General features: G+C 36.1%; 1 protein-coding gene across 3 annotated transcripts in view; it reads left to right on the top strand.

Moving 5' to 3' along the window:
• The first annotated feature begins 27 nt into the window (after positions 1–27).
• sgsm2 (small G protein signaling modulator 2) overlaps positions 28–11,529 on the top strand; it is a 52,797-nt gene continuing 41,295 nt past the window's right edge. For all 3 annotated transcript variants that reach the window (XM_079610877.1, XM_079610876.1, XM_079610875.1), the window contains exons 1-2: positions 28–296; positions 4,302–4,377. In XM_079610877.1, coding sequence (XP_079467003.1) covers positions 237–296; positions 4,302–4,377 — 136 coding nt within the window. In that variant the 5' untranslated portion in view covers positions 28–236. The remainder of the gene's footprint in view (positions 297–4,301; positions 4,378–11,529) is intronic.

The raw sequence follows: 11,529 nt of genomic DNA, 5'->3' as shown, positions 1-11,529 counted from the left end.
CAACAATGACGAGGGGGCGGGGTCAGCGGCGATTGCGTCATAAAGGAACCGAAGATGGCTTCACGATGCGCTTCGGCAGTGCTTAGATGCGTCAACGCTCAGCTGTCAGTACACACGTTTATATGAAAAGGGAGGAAGGATAAAAAAAAAACATTGGGGAAAAGGCAGGCGAGTCGTTCAGATTTATGTCTCCAGCCAGTTTATGCTGCACTTGGGTTGTTTAACAGTCAGGGACAATGGGTTCGACTACAGATGAAGAATTTAAAGAGAAATTACTATGGAACGTCAAAAGAGAAGTAAGTATAATTCACTTATACATTCTCTTAGTTTTGATTGCATGCTGAAAACACGCTTGCACTACTATCTTGCAAGCTTTGTTGTTGCAATGTGCATCCGAATTAAGTGCATGCATATGGAAGTTTCAGATGTTGATTCTGATGGTTACAGTGAATCAATTTAGCTTACTATAACAAGTCACAGTTGTGAGTCTCCAGGTTGGCTATAATATCTCTTATAGATTCACATTCAAACCCTTTTACGTGTCGAGCTCCCGGTAGACTATAATATCTCTTATAGATTCACATTTTACCTGTAGAGCTGAAGGGTTCGGATACCCTTCCTCATCCGCGTATATGGCTATGGGACACATGCTTTAATCAATGGGTTCTGCGGTGATCAGATTCTTTGCAAATGGCTAAATACATCCTCAACCGCATGGACGAATACGTTTTTAGTGTCGAGTATGCTCCTAGTCTTGCAATGTAAACAAAAACGAGCCGACACCGAATTCCCATTGACCGATTGAGAGGCTGGGCGCTCAGAGCACGCGAGGTTTATTTATAACGCGACTGCAAGAGAAAGAGCGCCACTTTATTATTTGACCGAATTGTGTTTTTGATCTGGGCTTGTTTTATTTTTATCGCAGGCAGAGACTAGTTAAAAAAAACTTTCTCGTGTCGGAAATTCAACAGTAACCAAATTTTTCGAGCTGTTTACACTTTCAATTATCTAAGTTTTTTATTTTATGTGAGGGGATTAGTCAAATTAATATCTGCATAATATGCGGTAGGTTATTGGTTGTTGGTTAACGCTACAGGTTGAACCCAGGCATAGCCTACTTTTTGTATTGTAGCTTCAAACTCATTATTAAAAAACCGTTTAATTTCACCACTAGATTAAATTAAGTAGCCTAAGGGATAATGTATGTGAAGTGTATAATGTAATAAATCACGGGTTTATTTTGCTATAATTGCCGGCGAATTGATAAAACATGACATTTATTTGAAATCATAGTGTTAATTGACCTTTATGCTGGCTTAGAACTACTAATAATACTTGACCAATAGTCCATTACAGTACAGAAAACAATATATGAACATCTCAGTGGTGAAAAGGTTTAGTGATCATTATACAAAATATTATATGATTGACCAATCAGTTCCATGAGCCTTAATAGTTTTGGAAAACGGATTCATCCGATCCAATTTTAGGTTAAGATCTTAACCAAAAAAAAAAAAAAATGTGTAAACAATATCTATTTTTTATGTGCTAACCATTTTATACCACTTCAAAATAAGAACATGCACTGAGATAATATGAATGCACTCTTGAGCATATTTTTGTATTAATTATTTGATAAGACTTCACATTTGCATTGAGTTTCAAATGTTTTCACTCCAGGAACTGTATAGTGGAAGAGGCTGTTACATTATTTTATATCAGTATAATTAATTCTTATCTTTTCCCTTACAGTGCAGGGAACGCTAGTTTTAAACTCAGCCCTCATGAATAATAGAAATCTTGAATGAATTGCTGCAAAGAATAGATCTCCTAAATTGGTACCAGGATGTCTCATGTGTCAGAACAGACTGTGTCCAAAGCTGATTCAGCCTCTTCAACTTAATGCCCAATCCTGGCAGGCATCATTTCTCATGATATTTAAGGGCATGTCTAATAAAGGCCAAAAATCATGCATGTGAGCAGCAGTAATTCTTATGGTGTCTGGCCTCATGTGGCCCAGTGGCCTGGGTTAATAAGGAAATACATTTTTAACATCTCGGTCATCTAGTTTTAAAGAACTTTTGTGCGTCATATTCACTTAAATCTCCTATTTTTGCATCTAAAATGAGTTACCTCCTCTACAGAGATGTCCTGGACTCTTTTCACCAACAAAACAAAACGACAACAACAACAATTTCCACTGATTTAACACAGTGTTTCTCCTCCAGTTACTTCCACAATTACATTTCTTTCTTCACTTGGGGCATAGAAGTACATGCTATTTAAAATTATATATTTCACTTCAAAAGACATTCGTTGGGTTAAACATATATATTTTTGTTATTTGTTTTCAGCTGTAAAAAAAAAAAATCTAACAATATAATATACATATAGTAAGGAAATAAATGTGCCGTTTTACAGGAAATTACAGGCCCACTGCAATACACAGAATTATATATATTTTTCCTCCATTGACTTTCTTTGTGTAACATCCCATGTCTCTGTCGCTTTAAGCCTAAGTCAGCCGTCTTCTGGTTGCCTAGGAACTGAAAGCATCAGCAGCTACCTAAGAAGTTAAATTGCATCAGTGGACGATTAATACAGCTGCATGAAGCAGGGATCGTCACAAATGGCTCCCACAAGAGCAAAACAACTTAGTTTTGTTTTCCTGCTCTCTGCTTTTCCCCCCATCAATATTTATTGGTTGCACCATGTTGCAATTATCTATTTAATAGTTACTGAATACTTCAGCATCTTCAGAAATACATCCCCAATTTTTTTATTGAGGTTTGTCAGATTTTCTGTCAAGACGCTTCAGTTGCACTTTATTTTACAGTCCTGTTTCGCATACATGTACTTGGTAATGACACTAACTGGGTAATAATTAGGTATTAAGCCTGAACCTACCCCTAAACCTAACCTTAACCCATGTTGCTACCTTACTTTACTAATTTTTTCCGTAGGTAAGTATACAGTAAGTACATTGAAAGTGCACATACTGTAAAATAAAGTGCAACTGATTTTTATTTTTATAGCTGTGTTTGACTGCAACCCAGGTGTTCACTATATCCTCTTAAAGGGATAGTTCACCCAAAAATGAAAATGCTGTCATTATTTACTCGCCCTCAAGTTGTTCCAAATCTGTAAGTTTCTTTATTCCGATTTAGATATTCTGAAGAATGTTGTTAATCAAATAGTTGACGGTAGCCATTGACTGTCTTCCATAGTAGAAAAAAAAAAAAAAAAAAAAAGATACTATGGAAGTCAATGGGGTCCATCAACTGTCTGGTTACCAACATTCTTCAAAATATCTTAATTTGTGTTCAGCAGAAGAAAGAAAGTCATACATGTTTGGAACAACATGAGGGTGAGTAAATGATGACAACATTTTCAATTTTGGGTGAACTATCCCTTTAAATTTGAAAGAGGATGCCAGAGCTCATTGAATTTGTGTGTGTGTGTGTGTGTGTGTGTGTGTGTGTGTGTGTGTGTGTGTGTGTGTGTGTGTGTGTGTGTGTGTGTGTGTGTGTGTGTGTGTGTGTGTGTGTGTACTGACAAGCTCTGATTGCCCCCTTATTTCAGCTGTAAAAAATCCTTGAATAATAATGACTATATTGTTTCCACTGGCAGCTTGGCTGGAAATGGGTTGTAATGCCATTGTTCTCCTTTGAACCACTGTGGATTTTGGAGCATTTGTACTGGGTTACAATAAACATTTACAATTTTGTGTGTGCTATTCGAGCGTCCAACCGTTCTTGAGTCTTTCGATGCGTGTTATGTAATGCATCATGGCTACTGTAGTTAACTGGTTCCACAAGCTAATTTTGTTTTATTTTTAATCCCAAGGACAACTGGCCAAAACACTTGATATCAGCCTTTAAATCATCCTCCTTTTGTTGTCTGTTGGCCTTGTGGCAAATCTCATACCATAGGGTGCACACAAATCATGCCCGTAATCAGAAGATGCCCATAATTTACGCCTTCCTATTGCTACAATTACCCTTCTGTTCTTCAAATTACACAAACAGTATAAAGCCGCCTGCAAGGATTGTGATTAATTAGTCTGGGATTTGCTGTAGTACTGACAGTTGGAGGAGAAAAATGTGACAAAGCCTCTTTCTACACCGTTCCTTGCACTCCCAGGAAACCTTATCAATTGAATGATGCTAATTAAAGCATTTGTGGTTCCGCTGTCATGATTAATTAGTTGCTTTTGAGCACCCGATTCCAATGTGCAGAAAGAAGTTTGACTTGCCATTGTTTTTCGACCGGCTCCTAATTACATGTCTTTCCATGTCTAGGTGAAGCAGATTATGGAGGAGGCGGTGACCAAGAAGTTTGTACATGAAGACAGCAGCCACATTATTGCACTTTGCAGTGAGTACAAATCAATGGAGTACTGGGATGTGTGAGTATGATTGTATGTGCATGAGTGTATGGTATGTATTATATGTATGTCTTGGTGCGTTTTGCGTGCACTTTCATCAATCATTTGGTTATTGGTGATGACTGTTGCCTTACTTGAATTATTTTACTTCATGTAAATTATGGGCCCCAAATTATAAGCTTTTGTAGCTTCATTGGGGGACCCGTTCGCATTTACCCAAATGAATGTACAACTACGACTGTATTATTATTGCAATGCTGTGGTATTTGTGAATAAACTCAAACTCAAACTCAAGGAGTGTTTTGAATCACATGGCTGATTCAATCCAGTTCAATTCAATTCTCATTTATTTGGATAGCACTTTTCACAATGCACATTGTTTCGATGCTGCTTTAAATTGTAATGTATAAATATACATTTTCTGTAGAGTAATCCTTTATCAGAGGTACAAAAAATAATATGTCCATATGTTAGAAATGTACAGTTCTAAGGAAATGCAGATAGCTAACATCATGTATTCATTTAGGCAGAAACAATGAGCTCATTAAAGCAGTTATTACAAGGTGTGATCATAATGATGCTGATGTGTTTATGCCTTGCAAACATAAGCATTTGCTTTTCTGTGACATACGGAATGTTGTTGATCGCGCTGATTCGAATGTCAGCATGTTATTTGGCTGGTTAACGTAAGGTTTGAAATTGTATGAATAATTTGTGGTGGTCTTTCAAGGATCTTTTAGAATTGGTTAAAAATAATCAACAGCATTCGTTGAAATCATTAGTTGGTTGATAATCATAGTAAAAGTGGGTTTATGAATTTAATCATAAGGTCAAAATGTCATGAATTAAACTACAGCTGCAGAATGAATGAATGAATTAGAGAAATTAATTTGCATTCAGTATCATTTTTTTTTTAGAAAGAAAGCCTAATAACTACTAAGAAATGTATTATATATATATATATATATTTAATAAAAAATTAGCTGCTCAATTTCCCATTGTGAATGAAATGATTAGTTTCCCAGCTGTAATTGCAAATTCATATTACAGAATAAATGATTAACTAATAATTAATATATATATATATATATATATATATATATATATATAGGGTGAATTGCCCTAATGTGGGACACTGCCTAATGTGGGACACCTAAGCTCTAGTGTTTGTAGATCCCACACAAATACATGAATGACAGTGAAACTATGGGTTAGAAAAAGCTGTGGTGTCATGTTATCAAAATCACATGACCTATCAAATGTCCAATCATATTTGAGGGTGGAGCAATCATCAAACAGGAGACACCTTGTGTGAAGACCATCCGAAGGTTAATGACATAGAGTTTTAACAAATTTGATATTAAGGAGTTAAATACATTTTAAACAAAGCAATCCTGCTACTTTATAGCCTAATATGCTTATGAAATATTTGTCCATCAAAAAATAGTGGAACTTTGTGTGCATAATCTATATATTTTATATTTTTATAAAATTTCCTAGTGCCCACATTAGGAAATGTGGTTTCCAAATCCGGGACAGCATGATCAGCCTAATGTGGGACAGTACTTCAATGAGTCAAAAATGTGTGGTGGGGCATGATTTGTGGGACAAACATGGTTATTTACATGGTTTTAGTCTTGTAATGCAATATTTGAATACTGTTAATGCAGATTTGTACAGGCATGTTTATTTATTTATTATTTTTTCCTTTGTGTGTGTGTGTGTGTGTGTGTGTGTGTCTCTCTCTCTATCTCTCTCTCTCTCTCTGTGTGTGTGTGTGTGTGTGTGTGTGTGTGTGTGTGTGTGTGTGTGTGTGTGTGTGTGTGTGTGTGTGTGTGTGTGTGTGTGTGTGTGTGTGTGTGTGTGTGTGTGTGTGTGTGTGTGTGTGTGTGTGTGTGTGTGTGTGTGTGTGTGTGTGTGTGTGTGTGTGTGTGTGTGTGTGTGTGTGTAAAAGGTAGGTAGTTGACTTAAAAGGAAAAATAGCGCTGAATTTAATTTAAAAACGCAGTAGAAAACCAATAAAGCCATTCCACTTTATTTTATGCATCTGATTAATTCAATGAAATGTATTTCAGATCACAATGGCAAAGGTGAGAAAGACAGGGACAGATTGTCAGATGCAGAAAGAAAGGCAGAAGCAGGGAAAGGATAAGTTGTTAAGTAAACCGAACTAGATAATAAGATGTATTATCGGTCTGATGATGTTCAGTTATCCATGTTTCATCCATCCATAACCAAGAAAATTATTAACTAAGATATAAGAGAGAATCTAAAATAAAATAAGATTTTACTATTCTACATATATCAATGTGATTTTTGGTCTTTTATCATAGATTTTTAAGTGTCCCATATTGGGAACACAACTGTCCCACATTAGGAAAGCTGCAGATTGTCTCAGACGACTTGCAATAAGAGCACTAATATGTCTATAATTTCTCTTATGAATGGGTTATCTGAATTTTCTCTTTTGATTTGATTAGGAAACATACTGGGGTTTTTAAAAAAGTATTGGGTGTGGATTTAATGTTTTGGTTACACATCGCAATATGCCACAGAAGTCTGAAGTGCAGAAAATGTCCCACATTAGGGCAATTCACCCTATATATATTTATATATATATATATATATATATATTGTAAAAGACAACTTGGCATTTAATGAAAAATATCCTTCAGACATATAAAATTATGTTTGCTGAAAATATAATATTAATAATAAATATTTTTGCAATGTGGCCAGTGAAAATACTGGCATGGCAGGCACTAAACTGATCCAGGACCAGCAGAAAAAAAAACACAATGTTGAGCAGGAACGACTCCAGAGGCAATTGCTGGGGCTCCATGGCATGATAGTTCCAGAGTTTTGGATCGCTGCCAACAATAAGGTTAATTTGTCCAGTGCGGATTACTGGGAATGTGTGTGTGTGTGTGACTCACACTCTTTACTCCAGTGACACAGAGACAGGCCAGAACATTAACCCAGCCTCGTTACGTCAGTGAAACACCAGTGCTGCGTGGCACCAGAGATATTGCTTAGTCAAGTTTCATCAATGCAGAAGTGTAAATGCTGTTAGTATATGAATGGAAATACAAATATAGGAATAAGAACAGGGAAAGGAATAGTACAGTAATGTATACTACTGTATTACACAGCTTTGTTACCATTGACATGCTCCTTTGTGTTACAGTAAACAGTGTATTTACCACCAGAAAGCACTTGATCTGTGCGTTTATGCAAATATGAATTCATTTTATAATTATAATTTATGGTCAATCTGTATTTCACACATAGCAGATATTCATGAGCTTGTTGATATTTACAGTTTGTGTCTCTTTTCATCCAATATGGCGTGCCAGCTTTTGCTTCGAGGCTCAGTTGTTGTGTTGTGTGAATTTCCAAACCACAGAAGAGCATTAGGCTACGATCTAAACACAGTGTACAAGACATCAGGACATGTCACTACAAATCAAAAATCACCATGTCCATGCTTGCGTGAGTGGCCTGAACTCTTTTTATATATGCCGTGCTGCTATATTTATACAAAATGCTAAATTTATCCAAACTCATGTTATTTTCCATGACTGCTCTCATTTAAAAGACTTAAATGGAACAGCTTCTGTGTGTCGAGGTTAAAGGTCACACGATAACAAGCAGTGATGTCAGCCCTCGGCTAGGCTGTGACTCATCTCTGTCCTTCCGTTTGCCGGTTAGCGCTTTTTAATTGTGGAACATCTGGTGATAAATTAGAATTATTACTTCTGATACTCAGGCACTTTTTTTTTGGGATACCGTAATGAGTATATCTTCATTCGGCGCTCCTTTTCATTAGCTCTAAATGGCAAGGAGTTGGAATATGAGATTTGCTGTGTAAATGCTATAGCAATAGCTGTTTAACTCCATGACTAGCAGATCTAACATTCTTAATGCTTAATATTAGTCCTTTGAGATAATGTGTTTGCACTCAGCTTATGTGAAACCCTGTGGTTCACGGGAACCTTTCAATATGTTAATCAGGTGAACAGTGGCACAAATATAATACAGTGAAAGAAAACTACACAATTTGGATACCAATCAGGGTCATGCCAATATCAATATATAGGCCTCTATTAATATGCCTATATATAAATGCGTGTATAGTACCGGTCAAAAGTTTAAAATACAATTTTTTTATGTTTTTGATAAAAATCTCTTATGCTCATCAAGCATGCATTTAAAATACAGAAAAAACGTAATATTGTGAAATATTATTACAATTTAAAATAATGATTTTCTATTGTAATATACTTTCAAATACAATTTATTTCTGTGATGAAAAGCCATTCAGTCTTCAGTGTCACATGATCCTTCAGAAATAATTCTAATAGGCATATATATATATATATATATATATATATATATATATATATATTATTGCATATATATTAATACTGTATTTATGCATATGTAATTCTAAACAAATGTCTATTTGGATTTATTGAGAAGTGTAGGACTCACATTCTTGAGTAGTTTGTAGTTCTTTTCATTTCTTTTATTTCGAGTGGCAAAGAAAGAGGCTGATTTTTGTTTGTTTCTTCGAAGACTCTCCTCCTCTCACTCTGGTTTTCACACTCTCACACGCATTGCAGGCGTTTTACATGATGATTTGGAGTGTGTTTGGGTGACTGAGGATAAGAGCATCTGAGTCGTGACTCGTGACCGTGAGCGGGGTGATGAGGTTTCAGTATAAATGCTGGTTTGTGTGTGGGGAGGGGTGGTCTGGGAGTGTTGCCAGTCTGTCATCACTACCAAAAAGCAGAGCAGATCCCCTGTTTTCCAGGCAGTCGTCGGGCACGGATTCCCCACGCAGCCGGCCACCCCCTCACCTTCATCCTGGAGCACGCACTCACCCACGTCACACCAGCTTGTGACAATGCACTTCCCAGCTAAATTATGTTTCAGGGGAATAAATCAAAAGGAATTGTGCCTGTGCAACGTAGGCTGGGTTGAACGGTGTGCGTGTTATGGAGGCGGCATGTTGCATTTGAGCAACATAAGGCTTTGTTCTGATCTAGAAGGAGAAAGCTGTCCGTTAGCATTTCATCTCAGTGGCAGTTGCCTGGCTGGACTGTGCCATGATGCCAACCAACCAAACCTTGACCGCTCTCCTCAGACAATCAAATCATTTTTTGGCATATTTGACTCATATCCATGAAGTAGTTTGTAGTCTGCAGCAAAAAAGAAAAATCATATGGAATTTGTTTTAAATTTACAAACGAAAGGGTCGATTTGGACCCTTTTTTTAAAGATGAGCTGATTTGCTGCTCAAGAAACATTACTACTACTTATTATTATTATTAATGATGAAAATACTGCTTAAAGGTGCAGTATGTAATGCACATATTGGTTGAAATGGGTACTGCAGTCCAAGTTCAAAATATTGGAGAGATTTGTTTCTCTTCAGACTCTGCGCTCACGCGGGTTGCCAGGTTGAGGACACGCAACAATAACATGTGCAATTGATATTGGGGAGCAACGATCCTTACACTAAGTTAATCAGCTAATGTATATGTTTGCATTTTTTTTTTATTGCTTTTTAGGTTGGGTACAATCTGCGATTCTTGACCTAGTTCGTTTGCTGGCTTCAATGGCCGTAATTAACTGTGTTTTCCAACAACTGGCAACCCGGGGTGTCGAAATACTATTGGGAAAATTGGCAGTGGGCGGGATCACACAGACCTAAACAAAAACAGACATTCTGACACGGAAATGCACATTCTAAAGTAGAAAAACTGGAGAAATAAGTATTTGAACTTAACATGTTTCCTAAATATCTGCAAACATATTATGCTTTAGTACAGAAATACAGCAACCTTTTTCAGATTCTTTGATGAATATAGAAAGAATAATTTGTTCTTGCTGAAGAAAAGTATTTCTAAAAATATTTTTTTACTGATCCCAAAATATAGCAGTGCAGTGTCTGAAAAAATTGATCTGGCTGTATTATTCTCAGAAAACTGATATAGTCATAGCATTGAAAAAACTCAAACATGTTTATGTGCAAAGTCACAAAGAACTCTCTTTTTGAGCTGTTATTTATTTCCTAAATTGGCCACTTCTTTGGCTTCTCTTCAGAAATGAGATGAGTCAAAAGCCTAAAACTGGGTTTCCCAGAAAGCATCTGTCAGATGCTTTGATCCCAATGACGTCTTTTTCAGTGTGTTTGATATTGGTGTTGCTGTCTGATCATGTGCCTGTACCCTGCTGCCTCCCCATAATGCAGAGCACACACTGTACGGACATGCCAAGCCATTAGGCACAGCAGAGCTGCATAATAACCTCTGTCCTGATGCTGCCACTGCTAATGCCTGTTTGAGAATTACATGGGTGTGTGCACTCGCAGATCTCTCTGTGTATTTAGTGTAAAAAATAAAATCACACTTAATCATGATAAAATCATACAGTCTTTCAAATCATACAGTGAATTTTAAGGCTTTTAGCTTACAATAAAGTTCTGTTAACATTTTTTTCGTTGCAAAGGAACATGTTCATAGGGTTAATATTTACATGTACAGATACCATTTAAAAGTTTTTATTTGTGTAGAAAGTTCAAGAGAACAGCATTTATTTGAAATAGAAATCCTTTGTCACATTATAAATGTCTTTATTGTAGTGTAAATTTCAAATTAAATTGATTAACATTTCAAGTTGTATAGATTATTAAAACGTAATTTTTTTATGTATTATGAACAAACATGAATTGGCGCTAATAGAAGAATTCAAATTTAGCATTAATGTAGATGAATAAAAGCTGTTCAAATTTTATTCATAATTCATAAAATTAGGTATGAATTCTCTATGATAAATCTTTATTATGTTAACAAATTAGACCATATTGTAAAGTCTTACCAGAATTACCATAGTGAATGTTTGTCACACAATTTGTTACAGTCAAACATAGTTAAAGTGACTGAAATCATAAATAATATATTTATGGTTTGACAATAAATGGATATTGGATAAGTGCTACTTTCTCAGATTAAAACAATTTCTGTTTGTGATTATACTCACAGGTGAGTCCTGGCTAACTTGTGACTCAAGATTAGGCTTCTGAAACTGATTTCAGGACAAACCTAAGTTTTGGAATCAGGGCATATTTAGACGAG

Source organism: Phoxinus phoxinus, assembly GCF_949152265.1.
Source record: "Phoxinus phoxinus genome assembly, chromosome: 4".
Classification (NCBI taxonomy): domain Eukaryota; kingdom Metazoa; phylum Chordata; class Actinopteri; order Cypriniformes; family Leuciscidae; genus Phoxinus; species Phoxinus phoxinus.
The sequence above is the reverse complement of the archived record's forward strand: the minus strand, read 5'-3'. Positions and strand labels throughout refer to the sequence as shown.